General features: G+C 49.5%; 8 protein-coding genes across 8 annotated transcripts; 3 read left to right on the top strand and 5 right to left on the bottom strand.

Annotated features, from left to right (window-relative positions):
- The first annotated feature begins 116 nt into the window (after positions 1–116).
- On the top strand, positions 117–3,351 carry HD556DRAFT_664695 (uncharacterized protein). Its single transcript, XM_041311248.1, has 4 exons — positions 117–1,582; positions 1,822–2,585; positions 2,716–3,125; positions 3,221–3,351. Exons 1-3 carry the CDS (start codon positions 270–272, stop codon positions 2,961–2,963), a joined length of 2,325 nt encoding a protein of 774 aa, XP_041158009.1. The 5' UTR covers positions 117–269; the 3' UTR covers positions 2,964–3,125; positions 3,221–3,351.
- Positions 3,352–3,519: 168 nt separating this feature from the next.
- Positions 3,520–5,157, top strand: HD556DRAFT_1241239 (uncharacterized protein; the record flags this gene model as incomplete). Its single annotated transcript, XM_041298180.1, has 3 exons — positions 3,520–3,691; positions 3,956–4,215; positions 4,291–5,157. The coding sequence occupies 3 exons, from the start codon at positions 3,520–3,522 to the stop codon at positions 5,155–5,157; spliced, it is 1,299 nt and encodes a 432-aa protein (XP_041158010.1).
- A 1,491-nt stretch (positions 5,158–6,648) lies between these two features.
- On the bottom strand, positions 6,649–7,690 carry HD556DRAFT_1310192 (uncharacterized protein; the record flags this gene model as incomplete). The annotated part of the gene is made up of 3 exons (XM_041300382.1): positions 6,649–6,876; positions 6,924–7,518; positions 7,572–7,690. 3 exons carry the CDS (start codon positions 7,688–7,690, stop codon positions 6,649–6,651), a joined length of 942 nt encoding a protein of 313 aa, XP_041158011.1.
- A 624-nt stretch (positions 7,691–8,314) lies between these two features.
- HD556DRAFT_1241288 (peptide methionine sulfoxide reductase MsrA) lies at positions 8,315–9,092 on the bottom strand (the record flags this gene model as incomplete). The annotated part of the gene is made up of 4 exons (XM_041298186.1): positions 8,315–8,529; positions 8,579–8,641; positions 8,689–8,921; positions 8,980–9,092. The coding sequence occupies 4 exons, from the start codon at positions 9,090–9,092 to the stop codon at positions 8,315–8,317; spliced, it is 624 nt and encodes a 207-aa protein (XP_041158012.1).
- A 635-nt stretch (positions 9,093–9,727) lies between these two features.
- On the top strand, positions 9,728–10,177 carry HD556DRAFT_1445620 (uncharacterized protein; the record flags this gene model as incomplete). Its single annotated transcript, XM_041306968.1, has 1 exon — positions 9,728–10,177. The coding sequence occupies one exon, from the start codon at positions 9,728–9,730 to the stop codon at positions 10,175–10,177; it is 450 nt and encodes a 149-aa protein (XP_041158013.1).
- Positions 10,178–10,256: 79 nt separating this feature from the next.
- On the bottom strand, positions 10,257–11,016 carry HD556DRAFT_1487042 (uncharacterized protein; the record flags this gene model as incomplete). The annotated part of the gene is made up of 3 exons (XM_041308737.1): positions 10,257–10,675; positions 10,702–10,756; positions 10,807–11,016. The coding sequence occupies 3 exons, from the start codon at positions 11,014–11,016 to the stop codon at positions 10,335–10,337; spliced, it is 606 nt and encodes a 201-aa protein (XP_041158014.1). The 3' UTR covers positions 10,257–10,334.
- Positions 11,017–11,140: 124 nt separating this feature from the next.
- HD556DRAFT_1295001 (OPT oligopeptide transporter protein-domain-containing protein) lies at positions 11,141–14,114 on the bottom strand. Its single transcript, XM_041299423.1, has 13 exons — positions 13,702–14,114; positions 13,097–13,651; positions 12,962–13,045; positions 12,859–12,909; positions 12,742–12,797; positions 12,378–12,694; positions 12,234–12,314; positions 12,081–12,182; positions 12,011–12,025; positions 11,609–11,957; positions 11,525–11,559; positions 11,414–11,477; positions 11,141–11,357 (listed from the first exon to the last, which is right to left on the bottom strand). The coding sequence occupies exons 1-13, from the start codon at positions 14,017–14,019 to the stop codon at positions 11,195–11,197; spliced, it is 2,190 nt and encodes a 729-aa protein (XP_041158015.1). The 5' UTR covers positions 14,020–14,114; the 3' UTR covers positions 11,141–11,194.
- A 25-nt stretch (positions 14,115–14,139) lies between these two features.
- On the bottom strand, positions 14,140–17,493 carry HD556DRAFT_1387567 (OPT oligopeptide transporter protein-domain-containing protein). Its single transcript, XM_041303457.1, has 17 exons — positions 17,076–17,493; positions 16,985–17,027; positions 16,421–16,932; positions 16,287–16,370; positions 16,188–16,238; positions 16,085–16,140; positions 15,984–16,029; positions 15,649–15,931; positions 15,518–15,598; positions 15,366–15,467; positions 15,302–15,316; positions 15,046–15,251; positions 14,848–14,990; positions 14,759–14,793; positions 14,640–14,703; positions 14,234–14,591; positions 14,140–14,170 (listed from the first exon to the last, which is right to left on the bottom strand). Exons 1-16 carry the CDS (start codon positions 17,484–17,486, stop codon positions 14,429–14,431), a joined length of 2,295 nt encoding a protein of 764 aa, XP_041158016.1. The 5' UTR covers positions 17,487–17,493; the 3' UTR covers positions 14,140–14,170; positions 14,234–14,428.
- Positions 17,494–17,576: the final 83 nt, after the last annotated feature.

Raw genomic sequence — 17,576 nt, forward strand, 5'->3', positions numbered from 1 at the left:
CGCAAGTGCTGTTACAACGTCACTAAACTACAATAGTTCGTGAAGATTGCAACTCGTGCTCATCTCCTTATTGATGATTAGAAGGCACTCTGTCAATGATGTGCATCATCTTCCCGTTGGACCGTGCGGGGAGTGCCGAGTTGCTGAATCAGATGTTGATTTGTGTTTACTGTTTCCTGGTGAGTGCAATCGAGTAGAATTGAGAAAGAGTCGGACAAGAACTTGGTCGGCGGCAAATTGGCAGGAGACCAAAAACATTGGGAACGTCGATGAACAGCGATGCAACGGAGGCTGCACTCGGTCTCCTCAGCCTCTCTCCTCTGAACAACAACACAATCCCTCAAATCAGAAAACCAGTACAAATACCGACACCAAGACCACCGCCAACGACAACACCAACACAACCAGCGCTATCAGCTAGCCCTCCTCTTCCAGACGCAGATGCTATCAGCTGCATATGTGGTTTTCTCTTTGACGATGGTTTCAGCATTGCCTGCGACGTCTGCTCTCGTTGGTGCCATGCAGCATGCTTCGATATTGTCGAGGGAGAGGTACCAGAAGAGTGGCGTTGTTGGGACTGCGATCCCCGTCCTGTTAACCGTGACCGTGCAGTTCGCCTCCAGAGGCAACGTATTACAGAGATGCACGTCAGGGAGAGGGAGAGAGACAAGGAAAAAGATAGAGACAAGGGCAAAAAACGAGATAGAGCAGGGTCGCCCGTACAACGGCGACGAGCCAGCGCTGCTGCCATCGAGGGCTCTGGAAATACAAAGAAGAAACGTAGAGCATCTATCATATCCCCGTCGACGCCGCACCCACCGCCGACGCCAATACTGCAGGGGGAAGATGAGCCGGTCGACATCGACGAACCGTGGTCTCTATCCTACGTCCCTATCACTAAAGACATCGTTACGACAGAAGCCCATGCCAGACTCCGCAGACAAGCCCAGGCATGGCGGGGCATCACCGCCCTCTCACCACCCATACATCCCAACCGCACACAAATCCACTCAGTCCCACCTACACCATCTCCAAGTCAGCTGCATACCAACCCCCTCGTTCGCCCGCCCACCTACAGTCTCCACACAACTACGCCGGTCCCTTCGTCGAGCTACATTGCCCCGTTTACCTGCGCTATCACCCCGAGCGCCTCTTACCTCGCCGACCCGCTCAATGCGTACGCCCACCTTGGCATGCCGAAGCCATTCGTGCACCTTATGGGTCCACCGCTGGACGTCGCCCTCGATGCGAGAGTTGTTGGTGACGAGGGACGCTTTGCCCGGAGTGGGTGTCGTCCAAATGCAGTGTTGAGGCCCTTACTGTGCCGTAAGGCAAAGGATGAGTCCAAGGCAAAGGAATCATCCGAGAAAGAGAGGACAGAAAGCGTGAAGAAGGAGAGGAGGGAAAGCGGGAAGAAGAAGAAGAGTGACAAGACAGACTCAGATGAAGAAACCCTAACATTTGGCGTATTCGCACTGCGCGACCTCAAAGCCAACGAAGAAGTCGTTCTCGGTTGGGAATGGGACGACGGAAACGCAGTGCACAGTCTTCCAGCGCTCATCGAGAGCCCACATTTGTTCTCGTGCGTCTTTCTCTTATCCTCTTCTTTCTTTTTAACCTTCAATCTTTTGTTTCTTTGTAATTGATCCCGGACCATTTACCGTTCCGTACGTTAACCCCTCACCCTCTTACCTCCCACTCCCACTCCACTCCCCATTCTCTTTCCTCGTCCGACATCCCTTACTGACTCACTCGCACGAACAGGACATACCACCTAACTCACCTCCGTGCACAAATGACCTCAATTCTCCATGCGCTCAGTTCCACATTCACAACGTGTGCATGCGGTGCCCGCGCAAGGGACTGCGTTTTGAATGTCATGGCGCAGTATGTTGACAGCGAGCTTGATGCATCTAGTGTCACGTGTGCGGCAGGGCAGCCTATGAATGGTACGGGCGGGATTATGAATGGGAATGGGGCGAGGCAGGCAGGAGAGGCGGATGCTGGGGATGGGTCGAGCTCAGACAAGGAGAATTGGGGACATGATTCTGAGCGAACTGTGGTGGGTCTTGGAATCCAGATGAACGCGAACTCGACTAGTACCAACGGGAACGGTGCCAATATCAACACAAACGGTTTGAATGGAAACACACCGTCATCATCGGCATTCACCCGGAAAATTGACCTCGGTCCGCTGATTGGCGCGAAACGCGGCTTTAGGACACGGGAGAAGGTGCCACTTGGCGGGGGCGTTGGTGGTGTGGAGATGGTTCCGTCGGGATCGGGGGTCAGTTTTGGCGCTGGGTCGACTGAGAGGTTTGGTGCTGAGTTGAGTGGGGACTTTGATGCTGGGTCGAGTGGTAGGTTATCGAGCGCAGGACCCGACGCATGGCCTTCAAGTTTCAATACTCCCGCCGAGTCTTCGGGCTTGGGACCCAATGGAGGACCATCGAATTGGCGCCCTACGATTTCTACCTCGAGTCAGTCACGAACTTCGAATTGCACGAGGACAAGCGATAGGAAGGGCAAGCGGCGTGCTCCAGAGGAGACAGACATGGATGCAGATGTGGACGTGGAAGGCGACGGTGAGTGCGTTCTGCTGTATTTTAGCTTTTAGTGTTTCCTCTCTGCAGCGCGTAATTTTCTTTTCTCAGCGTGTGCCCATCCACTATACCCCCCTTCTTTACTCCTTAACCCAGACTTGCTCACTCTCAGTATTTCATTTATCCGTGCAGGCCCTACTCCCGACTCGATGGACGTCAACGAGGAGAATATTCCACCAAGGATGCGTAAGAGGTGGATGCATACTGTGTCTGTGTCCGCGTCGCATGATCGTGATGAGCGTGCCTCTTCGCGGAATAAGAGAAATTTTGTTTCTATCAACGCACAGAGTCCATCTGGTCCGCATGGACAACATGGTCAAAGCCTATTGGGAGTGCATGTACATAGTTCACCAGTATTGAGTGGACATAGTCCACCTGCTCCGGTGTCTACGACAGACTGGAGAAGCCCGACATTACTCTCAGCGGACAGTCCAGCACCAACATCTGGAGACAGCCCTTCACCACCATCCCCCGAGAGCACTGTAGATGGAATGGATATCGATATGAACGATACGTTCTCTGGTAAGCTTTACTTTTGCTTTGCACAATTTTGTTGCGTATGGATTTTCACATCGCTTTTCCTGTGTGCCGCATGTTAGCTGACCCACTCTCCATAGACATTCGTCAAATGCCACCACCACCAATGCCGGCAGCTCTCGACCCCACCACCATTTCCTCCGTCGCATTCGCATCCGTCTCGCCTTCAGCAACCTTCTCAAAACTATCTCTTCTGTCACCCGTTCTGCCTGATATGCGCTCCGGGTCACCTTCCCTCTTTGGGGTGCCTCTGACAAACTCGTCTAGGCGTCCTATGCCAATGTCATCCCCTCCGCCACCCCAGTCATCCAATAGCAAGAGTCCTTCAGACCCATTGAGTGCGCAAGTCATAGTCTATCCACAACCGTCCAATCCATCGATGTCCAGCGTTTCTTCACCCCATCGTGTGCGGTTTGCATCCCCGGAGTTGTTACATGAGCAACCGTCCTTGAAGACTACTCAACATACTCCGCTTAAATCAGGGAGGGAAGCGACACCTCCTATTTATTCACATACTCCTCCACCTGTGTTGGAAGATGATAAAACAGCTGGTTCAGCAGCAGAGGCCGTACTACAGCCAGATAGGAGCCCTGTACATGACGGAACTTCTCTTGAGGTCAAAATTGTCCCACCAGATGAAGCGCCACAAACAGGCGCCTCTATGTCATCAATCATGCGCGATTCAACTACACCGGTACCGTCGATATGCGAGTCAACGCCATCCCTCCATGATTCTGATTCACCACCTCCATCATGCGAACCCGCACTACCTATACACGAATCCACGCCAGCAACACACGAACTCAGTCCACCAGCATATGAACCCACGCCACCCGCACATGAACAGTCACCACTGCCTCCTCCAAAGGTGAAGATGTCCCTAAAGGACTTTGCTCTGCGCAAGAAGAAGCAACGGGAAGAAATGGCGAAGGAGCGGGAATGTGAGTCGCCTGGTGGGTTGAGCATGGGGTTGCTAGAGGAGAGCGGGGACGAAGGGATACATGTGGATGATGATGGTGCAGATGAGCGGCTGGGGAGGGATTCTGAGGGCACAGACCATGAGCGTGATTTGGAAGTGACCATGTCAGATGTAAGAGAGGCGCAGGATGTGGAGATGGATGGTGATAATGACGTGGGGCAGGTTGTTGAGGGGGTGAAGGACGAACCTGACACTTCTTTCACCATGCAGAACGTAGTGGACTGCGTGCTGGAAGATTCACCTGCTGAGAGTCAGCGACGCTGTGAATCCGAACCACGAGGCGCTACTCCATACCCGCCGAGGTCTCCCGTCGTATCCCTGAGATCTGTTCGTAGCATGGATAATGCTCATCCCAACGGCCAACTTGCAGATCCCACGTCTCTTGTGGCCAAGGTCGAGATATCGGAGACTTCTATACCCAATGGACTTGTGGGTGCCTATGATAGGACATCACCATCTGCGCCGGACCCGCCTCCACCTCCATTGCACCAGCAGATCAAGGGTACAGAAAAACACTCGTCATCACCCAAAACTTTTTCGTCACCCCTACCCCCTTCCGCTCCGGCTTCCTATTCTCTTAGACCCTCTCACGAAGATGGAGAAATCACAAGCGTCTCTCCTCCAAAGTCGTCGCATTTCTTCCCCCGATCTTACACACCTCCAACCCAGCCCCGCTCATTTCAGACCTCACATCCCTTGTCTCCTAATTTTACCCATACCACATCCACACCCACCCCGTCAGCTTCCTGGCGCGGCCCACCTCCACCGACAAGAGCACCCTTATCTAACACTCCTTCCTCGAACGGCCCTCCGCGCCCCTTACCCAGTGGGCCACGGGCACTGAGAGTTAGTCAATCATCCCATCCACCAACATATTCTTCTCCCAGTAGCCGCGTGTACAGCGGTTCGCAATACATTCCTCGTGGACCGTCTGCTGATCGTGATCGTCATGACCGTGATCGTCTTGATTGGGAACGAGAACGCGGGTGGGCGCCACGACCGAGGGGACGTACGGGTAGCAGTGGTTGGGGTCGATAACACCAACCGTTGAATACCGAATACGGAACCTTATTCTCCCTCTGTTTTTGTAGGCCATTCTTTCCTTTCATGATATTATATTTTTCTGCTTGATCCTGATCATTATTGCTTTTTGCGGCGTGGTTTGTATCGCGCCTTCCTGTGACTTTTTATTTTTATTTCTTTGCTTCTTCATTTCCTGGTATCAACTATGAGTATAGAGTATTATATTGCGTAACGAATGTACAACGAGCCGTGTGTACCATCTCTGCAATCATACTGCATCGGACAAGCCATTCAGTACTGTTCTCACCGTGCGGACTATGGTTATCGGCTCGACTAATTGAGTGCAACTTGTCTGTGACTAACTCTCCAACCGTAACCTTGGTCAGAGATAGGATGGATACAGTAATCCCGATATGCACAAGCCAGATGGCAAAGCAAGGCGATCTGATTGCTCCATGGCAGCAACTCAGAGTACCCCAACCAAAGCCGGGATGAAGCACTGTTTAGAATCAGGGAGACAATCACAATGTCAGTCCAACTTCCATGAAACCATCAACAAGGTTGTTTGCAAGGTGCTGATGCGAGTCACGATGATTTGCCGTTGATTACTGAGCGAGTTCAATAGCTGAAGTTCTGATCGAGCGCGGAAAAGAGAGCAAAGATCCATGTCTTTCTATCGTTCAAAGCTTCTATCATCCTGTGAAAGTGGCGTTGAAGGGGAATGGACGTACACACTGCACTGATCCAGTTTATCTTCTGCGCCAGTCTGATAAAATATTATGAGCCTCAAATGTGATTGTTAGTGTCGCTGGCGTTGACAATCGGATCAAGCTTGACCATTGCCACGGCGCAAATCCTGAGATATGATATGCAGTGAACCAGGACTGATAAGACCAGATATAATCTGCGCTCAGCACCGCGTGGTTCAAATTCATCAAGAGTAGAGACGTGATGAAACCACGATTACAGAACATCGAGCTGACAGTCACAAAACCAGCTGTATGGACCCCTCGCACATACCTAGGATAAAACGCGCTACGAACAGACCAAGGCTGTGTGGCAGGTAAACACAATGTCCCAAACAAAGATATTGATGCTAGTCAATAGGCTACTAGCGATTGGATAGCTTCAAATCTGACCTGTATCTCTTGTGGCTGCTGACAGGCGGGTTATAGGTGAAGCAACTTATCGCCTGTCACGTTGAGGATAGGGACATTGAATCTTGATATGTCCCTGCAGTCTTGTTGTACAATAGATCAATGTACATTTCTTCACATCGCTTCACGGATAGGAATAACCTAGACCAGGTGACACAATATCAACGTGCTCAGGAGAGCGCCACTTGACCCATACGAACATCCTGTGATAAGCGAAGAAACAGAGATATTTTTACTTGTCGTGGTAATTCAGATATAGTACCCGTAACCTACATGGGTATTCAATGATATCCAGCTAGTTCGCTGAGCACAGCAGACTCACGTTCTAAATATTTAGAATATGGCATGTCTACTTCGTCTTCTTTGACGAGTTGGCTGCGAAACGGGGAGTTTCTGTAGCCAATTCGCTTGTCAACTGCGCAAAATCCACCTCATTCCGGCGAAAGATGTCTGCAATAATTGTGTCCACTTCCTCGGTGACAGGCATCGGAGTTCCATCTTTCGCGACAGTCTTGACCTGAATGACTTCCATCATCTGAGTAAACACATGTCGCTTGCCCATGGCAGTAAGTTTACGCTAAATTCATCATAAGCCTGTGCAACATAAGACGATACTTCACGTACTTGAAGCTTTTCCATCATACCAGCTTGGCTCAAGGGGTTACTGACTTTCCCGTGCTCAATTACGGTCCAGCCTTCCTTCATCTTCATCCATACGCTTAACTCCCATGCATCTCTAGAGATCAAACCCTTCTTCTCCGCCTCGTCTGCAACCCCCATCGCCCGGAAGTCTATGGTCCACTCATCCCAAGGCATACCCCAAGTTGGCTGGTTGAATTCCTCGGGATCGACGGCACGACGCAGAAGGTCATTCAGGTATGAATCCCTCTTTTCCAGAGATTGAGCAAGAATATTTGCAACGGTCGCTGAACTAGGTTTTCGGAAGACGATTTCAGATTTTGGGAACCCACTACGGTATCGTAGCTTTATGACGGAGATGAAGTTGTTGATCAAGGGCAGAAACACGGACAGCATAAATATGTCAAGGCACAGTTGACCTGCTAATGGCCAGTTCACCGCAGGAGGAGGGGCCTTGAATATTGGTGATATTTTCCCAAGGATAAACAGGACGCCATAGCGGTAGAGAGCGCCGTATATGCGTTTGCCAAGTAGAAAAGACCATGCAAGATTGGCACCTAGCATGAGGAGGAAGTGTTTCCTGTGATGGAAAGTTCAAGTCTTCTCGTCTTCAAGCCCCATGGTGCGACTTACTTTCGGCTTGACACCTCAGTGGTGTCAAGATGGCTAACGAATACCTCAGTGTCGGAAGCATATTCGGATAGAAATGCGGCAACTGGGCTACCCTCGGGGACTCGATGAGTAGCTGGCATCGATTAGAAAACCTCGATCTTGTGGGTGATCAACCAACCTGAGTGCGTGGGCAGTGGTTACTGGGCAGTGACTGCAGTGGGAAGTAGGAGAATTAGGTAAGCATCTGTCGCTGATTGAGTCGAGTACGATGGACTGCAGACGGGTTCACGATTCCGTTGTCGAACTCAGCTACGTAGCTTCAAGCTTCACGCGCACGCCCCATGGCACGGAATAGTACTGCGAGATATACGATGATTGTGCAAATGAAAGTTGCTGCAGGTCATTCTTCTAGTGCATGAGTCCAAAATGGAAGCGATATTCCCACGAATTATTTCCCACGCCTTCGCCTTATAACATTCGTGACGAAAACATTTTGATTTTCATCCTTCCACAATCAAAAACGCCAATGACGAGAAATGACGGTGCAGAGAGTTGAGTTGGACCCTATATAGGGATCGCAATGACATCGCCCGTTCGGCACCACTCTCCTTGTTACATTTGTAAAGGGACGGGCCTCCACAACTCTGATGGCGGCTTTTGATTGTCACTGGGTCATCCTAATAACTGGTTCACGACTTCAGTTGGTATTTACTGTACATTCATCAATTCTAATACTCAGTTACACTGTTAACAATGTCATCGATCTACCAGTGCTTCTTGTGTGTTGGGCACTGGTAACCACTCGGTTCCTTGAACAAATATAGCTGATGATACTCTTCGGCATCATACCACTGCCCAGCAGCTTTAATTTCTGTCGCAATCGTTTGGCCCTTGAAATGTTCCTCTTGTACCTTGCGCGTGACGTCCTCCGCTATCTTGCTTTGTTCAGGTGAATGTGTGAAAATTACAGAGCGATACTCTGCTCGACAATTAGCATATTGAACATGATGTCAAGGGAACAATCATACGAGTGCCCACGTCACCGCCCTGCCTATTCGGTGTGGTCGGGTCATGGGTGCGGTAGAAAAACTCTGGCGGCAGATAAGACTGATTTGATAGAACTAGAACTGCAACTCACCGACGAGCTCTCCGTACTGGATTATGGAAGGATCAAATTCAATTCTCAAGGCCTCAGCATGATCGGTTGTCCCAGTGCACACTTCTCTGTATGTCGGATTCTGAGCTTTCTCCAGCCCGCCGGTGTATCCGACACTCGTCTTGAGGATGCCCTTATTTTGCGAAGGAGGATACTCTTTCAGGAATATGTGTTCGACACCCCAAAAACACCCCGCAGCGAATGTGGCAATCTCGCTTTGAGCACCTGTATCAATCAAGATTCGTGGTTGAATCCACGCACTCAAAGGAGTACTACTTGCCTGAAGACAAAGCGGCACGATAATGAGACGTATCAACTGCGTGTGACATTGTAGGCCTGGCCAAAGAAAACAAGGCGGTACGGATGTGATTGAGACGACTAAGCATCTAACTGACCGAGACTACGAGTTGGTGGGAAGCATCAGACACCGGGATATTGGTGCCGTTCAACCTGTGCAATGATGTCATAGGGGATGTATGTACTCATCCGCGCTGACATGGCGCTGCACTCGATAGAAATTCTAGAGCAATCCGAGAGTCCGGCTCGATCGGTCAGTGCTTCAGCATACGTAAATTCGTATCAGCGCAGCGTATTATAAAGGATAAACGACGACGAATCCTAGCGCGGATGGGAAGCATGAGCAGAGACTACGAAACAGTGAAAGGTAGTATCCTCGTCATGAATCAAACGCGATCGATCAGAAACACATAACAAAGGACGAGATGGTACCAATCAACTATGGGTTAGTCAAAATTATATGCACATTCTATTCTACATATTGCAAGGACAGAACGACTTCCAATATCCTGTGACTCCCGTGTGCGCGCTCCACTTGAGCTCCACTGGCGCTCCAACATCTTGACGCTCCTTTTCCTTTGGATCTCCGCTTCCTCTTGCCTGCAGCGGGCGTTCCTCTCTCCGCGTAACGTTTTCGTAGATGAGTTCAACGAGATGATATTAGATGCATTGCCGGGAGATTAGTATGGTGAGCACGAAATGACACGCAGAACGAAGGATGATGATGACAGCGAGCGCAGAATCGTACTTCAGTTCGGACAGCCTGAAAGAAGCTGAACAGGTGCCTCCTGACGCACCTGAACAAACGCCTGACTATCTCGCAATGTTGACGCATCCCAATACTCCTCCCCATCGATTGAACCTCAAGATCGGCGCCGTATGCGCTATTCAACGGAATCTATCAGTCGAGAAAGGATTGGTAGTACGGAACGCGCGTGTCTGCATCGCCGGTCTTCGTCGCCAGTTCATAGAAGTGCAGATTCCCGAGACGGAGGAAAGACACTGTCTCCCTCGGATTTCTTTCACGTTCAATCCGCCGGGTTCGAGCTGGACGGTCAATCGAAAGCAGTTTCCATTGCGTGCGGCTTACCCTACGACGTTCAACGGAAGCCAAGGGCTAACCTCACAGAAGGCGGTTCTCGACTTGCGCACCGATTCCTTCGCACACGGATAACTGTACACTGCGCTGTCGAGAGTGCGTGGTCGCAGAGACATTCAGGCGCTGTTTCGAGAGGAGGAGGAAGAGACGACGGCCAACGTAGTATACAGACGTCTGTTATTGTGAAATAGATGGGGTTACCGTCCGAAGGGTTCGGAACTCTTGTATATAATCAAAAGTAACTCACAGCGTCTTCGACGGAGCACGCTGCGGTTCCATCAACCCCCAATCCAATGCTAACCGTCTTCTTCCTCAGCTTGAAAATATGCCCGCCCTCGATATCATCCACCGGGGCTTCACGATTCTTGTTATCCTTGACGCTTGGAACCTCATTCCGTGCAGGAGATCCCAATGCATGATTCTGAACATATTGCCAGTCCCCTGCGACGCCCATTGTTTGCCTGATATCCGCCGCTGCCTTAGCCCGCTCCGCATCAGGATCAGCGTATCCTAGCGATGCAGGCGTCGAGTAGTTGGCATATGGATTTGTTTGAGGATTCTTTTGCGCAGGTGCTGCGACAGAAGCACCACGTGAAGACGGTCCGACCCCCCAAGTCCAGCACCTACGTCTTGAGCATATGCGGCGGTCGCGGCCTGAAGGTAACTTGTTAGTGAATATATATGCAAATTGGATACAAACGCACTTTGTTGATCCTCTCCATCTCACGTGTCTCCTCGTCCCTATCCTTTACAGCTTTCTCGCCAGCCTTGTACAGCCCGCGTACAAACCGTTCGACATTGCCTTTGTGACGGACTCCGTTCTCGTGGTGCTGTCTGGATGGAACGTCGTCTGCGATATAAGTGTTACAATACTTACAGTGGTGACGTTTGCGGGACACCCAATATTCTGACATTGAGAGTAAAGGACGGCCTGCGATTTAAGGACGGTGTGATTTCGAAATTCGTACGACTAGGCCATGTACGCGCGCCTGGCACTTGCGCAACTTCCGAAGTTGAACGTTGAACGTTAACGCTCCTTTTCATTTCGATCTCCGCATTAATGTCCGTCTAGACTCTAGTCCTACATAACATCTATCCGCAATAAATCATACCAGGGCACCCGACAGATGTCCCGTATGTTGCACCAGAGACGCCCGAAATTGTGAAAACTGCATTCACGATACCACCAATACCTTCTCCTGCAATAAAACCCGCTGCCACAGCAAAACAATACATCTGGTAGTTGTTGAAGAACCTGTACGAGATGTCAGACGAAGCAATTAAAGTATCTAAAGAATTCATGAGACGCACATTCTCCTCCAGAAAAATGCAATAGTCGAGCCAGTAAACATTGCCATAGGGTACGTGCAGACGTCTGCAAAGTAAGCAAGACGGCCAATCACTGAGATACAGATCACATACTCATTATGAAGCCAATTCCAATAGCATTGAAGTTGCTTCGTTTCTATGTCAGATAAAGCAGGAACACAATGGCAAATCGCTCACGGTACGAAGTCGTGATATTTCGGAGGAACCACAGTATACTTCGCCACGACAGAGATGACGGCTACCAATCCAAGTGCGATAGCAGCATATCCAGAAGACGGTGGAATGGGCAACGTGCTCGAAGACACAGCAACGGCCACTGCACGCCATGACTGTACATCAGGCGCGGGGAAGGCGCATGTTGTGTAGCTCAAATCGTTGATGCACGGGTAAGCGGTGGAAAACACGACGTAGAGACCGGCAGCCATGAAAATTGATACTACAGCTCCACAGAGTTGAGCTACGTAAACGGCCTTTGGGGACGCGCGGAGGAGGTGTGTCGTTTTGAGATCGCCAATCATATCCCCAGCTAAATAGCACGTCGACAAAATTCCAAAGGTTTTGTTAATAAAGCTGAAATACCTTGTTCCGCGGCACCTGTTTGATTCACGATATTCTAGCACCCGTCATGCCTAACGATTGATTTGCTTACCTAGCGTCAACATTCCAGAAAGCAAGTTCAGGAGCTCGCCTCGTTGGACGCTGTAGTTCCGACCCCTTCCTAATCCTCCAAAAATGAGCTGCGAGGCATTACCTGTCAGTAATGTTAGTGTCTGTGAACGAATCGACAACTTGATAAAGTTACCGATCGATGTGACGGGATTGATATTTGTCCGGCCAGAGCTTTCACAACCAATGAAACTGAACAAAAAAGAGAACACGATCGCTGTATGATGCAAGGGAAGTATCAGCTTCTCCTCATAATCGATCTAACACGTCGATGACGCACCGAGGAGAGTAATGCCGACGTTCTGTCCGAACTGAACACCCATTACGACACATGTAACGATCGTACTGAGGACAAGCACAGAACCCCAAGCCCAGAAAGGCACGCGTTCATGCTCGGGTACAGGATCCACAATTTCGTCCACTACACCGTCTTTTGAGAATCGTTGCAGGATCATTCCGAAAGCGGAGCGGATTGCTGCATACAAAGACCTCCAATTGCATGCTACTTCTGCGAAACTTGCGCAGATAAGCATTAATGTGCCAGGCCAGAGCAGCCAGTATCTCGGAGATGGATCGTTGATCGGATCTTGAAGAGTCCTGCTAACAGTGAGATTTTTATACGGAGGAAATAACAGACGACCCACATTCCCATATAATTCATGTATCCAGGTATAGATGGGTCTGCAGGGGTCCCGAAAGCCTGTCATGGGTGGTTCAATAGTGGTCAGTATGTAACAAGATATGAAGAGTTTTGCACTGACTATTCCTCTGGCGACAATAATGGGACCCAAAACAGCCCAAGCGAGGAAACTCTGAATATGCTATCGTGTCAGCGGCGTATGCAGTCATAGTAATAACACATACTCCACCGATGAAACTATACGAGGCATTGATACCCGTGAGCATCCCTGCGCCAATGAACGCGGGGGTCCACTCCCAAATCCATCCCTTTCGGCTGATAATCAGACAAATATTCCTAATGACGGGTGACATACTCACCCAGCTCTCAGCGGCGATCACTGAACTCCACCCGATTCGATTCAGAGCGTAGAAAATGTGCCAATCCCAAAGCAATCCTGGAGCATACTCGCTGACCACCCGTAAAGAAATGGCAAAGAGGAAGGAGAAGAACAGCGCCTTGGTTTTCTTCTTTGCTGTCACTTCTGCGTTCTTGCCCGCATGCAAAGATTGAATCGTGTACGCAGCAGCCACGCCGGAAGGAAATACGAGCTTCAACTTCAAAATATAAAACTTCCTCAGCGGTTGAGTGAAGCTCAAACCAAAGAAGGCACAACAAATCGTGAAAGTGATTAGTCTGGCAAAGTCGTCTTTGGGATGAGCGCTCAGTAGCCCAAGTTGGTATGCGGCAGGAAAACCCGAGGTGAAGAGCAACCCAAGGCTTCCCGCTGACGTGGCGGCAGATTGACAAACATTGTTCTCTTTAGGCCCAAAATAGCCCCCGCCAAGAAATGTCGGTGCAGTTCTTGAGAGTGGTTTCAAGATCGCGAAGCCTATAATCGAGCCGAACAACGACGCGCCAAATGTCCACCCCGTCTGCGTGAAAGGATGAGTGCATGGGTTAATATATCAAAAGGATAACTGACTTTGAGACCCAGGTAGATGTTGCTGGCTGCGATGATGCCCCCCAAAATGCAGCCGACTAGTACAGCTCGAACGGTTAGCTGTTGTTCCTCGACAGGGGCATCCGGAAGCTCCGGAAATGGATCATCTGTGTTTAGGAATTGTACATGAGGCTCTGACCCTTCAGAGTCACCAGACACGGATTTAATTTCTGCGGTGATGGCGCTCTTCTCCTCCGAGTAAGAAGATACGGAGTGTACATAGGCTATTTGATCCTGGTCTTGAGGAGCTGCAGTCGCCATACTTGAACCACTAGGCAGACTGGGACTTGAGGTTACCATTGCTCACAAAGGCGGCATATATATACTATCCTCGACTCGTCCATGGCGATGTACGAGGCATGAGGTAAGGCTTATCAGTGAGAGGCACTTCGGTGATAAGCAGTATATTTGGATCAAGGAAAGTCAGCTGTAGAATCCTGCGGAAGCCCATCTGTTTATTTCTTTCCCGTGGCATCTGATTGACAGCAGGAAATCAAAAAGTGCACATGCTCACCTGCTGCGGTGGTCCAAGATAGTTCTGACAGCCAAAAGCGCTGAGCTTGCGATTGAAATATAACACGACCAACAAGTGAAATGAGATGAACCCTGTCTAAGAAATAATGTAGTGAAGGAATATTCGTCAAATTCATAACCCAGTATCAAAATTACATATTAGTACAACGCCACCGAGCGATAGGAGAACTGGTGCTTAACCGCAATATAGCCCCCCCGGACAGCCAACTGTCGTTCCGTACACAGCACCAGAAACTCCCGTAATCGTCAATACTGCATTCACGATACCACCCAAGCCCTCCCCAGCAATGAACCCGGCAGCTATAGCGAAGCAGTACATTTCATAGTGGCTGAAGAACCTGAACAGCCTGTGAACTTATCGAAATGTAGTTGGGAGAGATACTTACATTCTACGCCAGAAGAAAGCGATCGTCGAGCCGAAGAACATAGCCAAGGGATAGGTGCATACATCTTTGAGGATGATAGCATTAGAAGTATTTAATGACCGAGTCAAAGTGTTCCTCACTCATGATAAAACCGATACCGATGGCATTAAAGTTCCTGAATGTCCAATTTATAAGGCTTCGTGTTGAGGCAAGATACCGAGAAACTTACGGAACCCAAATATGATATTTCGGCGGGACAACAGTATGCTTCATAACAACCGAAATCACAGCCGCGATGCCCAATCCTATTGCTGTATACCCTGACGATGGTGGAATGGGAAGGGTCGATGATGAGACCGCAACCCCAACTGCCTGTTGAATTGGTCAGCATGTGATTAAAGGTACAGTTCCATGAATAAAAACTCACCCTCCAAGATTGTACATCAGGTGTCGGGAAACTGCAAGTAGTGTAGGTGAGATCATTGATGCATGGATATGCAGTCGAGAAAACGATGTAGACACCAGCGGCCATGAAGATGGACACGACGGCGCCAGTCAGCTGACCGCAAAAGACAGCTTTGGGGGACGCTCTGAGAAGATGGGTCGCTTTGAGATCGCTGATCATGTCAGCGGCTATGCGATAAATGAGTATTTGTCAGCGGCTCAAAGTATGGTCTACGGACCTTGCTCGGCAGCACCTAGGAATAATGTGTGAGAAGCAGTGGTTCACAGAAGCATGATACATACCTAAAGCAAGCATTCCCGATAACGAATTCAAGAGCTCGCCTCTCTGAACTGAGTATCCTTGCCCTTTGCCAATACCACCAAAAATTAGTTGAGAAGCATTGCCTTTTGAGACACATGTCAGTATAGAATCACAGGTTCCCAGATGCACTCACCAATGGATGTCACAGGATTAATGTTTGTGCGGCCAGCACTCTCGCATCCAATGAAGCTAAACACGAATGCGAAGACAATGGCTAGACTCTGACGTTCAAACACCGGTCATCATGAAGGAGTGGTGTCTCACCGAGAATTGTGATACCAACGTTCTGGCCATACTGGACACCCATGACAGAGCATGTGATCACGATGCTAGCAACGAGCACACCGCCCCAGAGCCAGAATGGAACCCGGTCTTCAGGTGGTACAGGATCCACGATCTCTTCTTCATTGTTCTTTTCGTAGGAATGTCCGCTGAAACGTTGCGCGAGTGTACCTATCGCAAAACGCGTGGCCGAATAGATGGACTTCCAGTTGCAGGCAACTTCAGTGAAACTCGTGCAAAGTAGCATGAGTGTACCGGGCCAGACCTATACAGGATGGATGGATTGGATCTACAGTTTTGAGAAGATAGTCTCTTACCAGCCAGTATCGCGGCGACGGGTGATTAATAGGATCCGATAGAGACCTCCAGATGACTGGTTCAACCGAGATGAACTTGAACAAGGATGAAGATCACGCACATGGATGCATAATTCATCTGCCCAGGGATGGATGTAGCTGCTGGAATACCGAAGGCCTGTGATCCTGTCAGATACTCCGGTGAGTAAGGGGTTCTATGCATACCTTGCCCGTGTGAACTATAACAGGTCCGATAATAGCCCATGCAAGGAAGCTCTGCAGGCGTTATATAGGATAGGCATGCAGAACATAACACGGACTCACACCACTCAAGAAACTGTATGATGAGTTGATTCCTGTGAGCATCCCCGCACCAATGAACGCTGGTGTCCATTCCCAAATCCACCCCTACTGGACTTTAGAAGACAAGTATATCTCGTGCAACAGCACAGACTGACCCAACTTTCTGCGGCAATGAGGGATTCCCACCCTACTCGATTGAGCGCATAAAATATATGCCAGTCCCAAAGAAGCCCAGGAGCGTATTCGCTGACGATGCGTAAAGTGATCGCAAAACCGAAAGAAATCAATAATGCCTTTGTCTTTTTCTTAGCGTCTGTCGCAGCGTGTTTGCCCACGTGGAGCGAGCGAATCGTGTACGCTGCGGCAACACCAGAAGGAAACACGAGCTTTAGCTTCAAAATATAGAACTTCCGGAGCGGGATGGAAAATGCGAGACCAAAGAAAGCGCAGCAAATAGTAAACGTGAATAGCCGACCAATATCATCTCGAGGACTTGCACTGAGAAGACCAAGCTGGTATGCAGCAGGAAAGCCAGAAGTAAAAAGCAATCCAAGACTACCAGCAGCAGACGCTGCAGATTGGCACACGTTATTTTCCTTGGGACCAAAATAGCCGCCCCCAAGCCAGCTCGGTGCTGCGGTAGAAAAGGGCTTGAGGATAGCAAAACCTGCAAATCAACAGTAAGTGACACTCGCGCAGTATCATATGAACAACCAAACCGAATATGGACCCAAATAATGATGCTCCGAAGGTCCATCCTGTCTACATACAACTTCAGAATTCGAAGTTTCCCAAAGTATGTTTATAGACCTTCAAACCTAAATAAACGTTGCTTGCGGAGATAACCGCCCCGAGTAGGCAGCCGACGAGGAGAGCTCTGATGGTCAACTGTCTCTCTTCCACAGGAGAGTCTGGATCGAGGGGGAAAGGGTCGTCGGTATTAATGAAACGTCCACCAGACACCAACTCTCCACTATCATCATCCTGAGAGTTGCGTTCGACAGTGGATATCTCATCTCCAGTAACTGATGTGGAATACTTCTCCTTTATTTCTGGAGAAGCGGGGTCGCCAGGGTTGGAGATACCACTCTGGTGAATGCCGTTGGAAATCATGTCGCGCAGAGACGACGTTGGATCATACTGATCCGGGCTTTTATGAAAACTCTTATCCGGCATGAGATTTTCAAAAGTCAGGTGCTTCCCCATCCTTGTGGATGTCATTGTCAAAGAAAGTGTCTTGGCAAGTTGTATGTGCGGTACATTGCAATCAGTTTATTCATATCGTCGATAAGACTATCTTTGTTTCACCTG

Source organism: Suillus plorans (genome assembly GCF_016647745.1).
Source record: "Suillus plorans strain S12 chromosome Unknown HD556scaffold_45, whole genome shotgun sequence".
Lineage (NCBI taxonomy): Eukaryota > Fungi > Basidiomycota > Agaricomycetes > Boletales > Suillaceae > Suillus > Suillus plorans.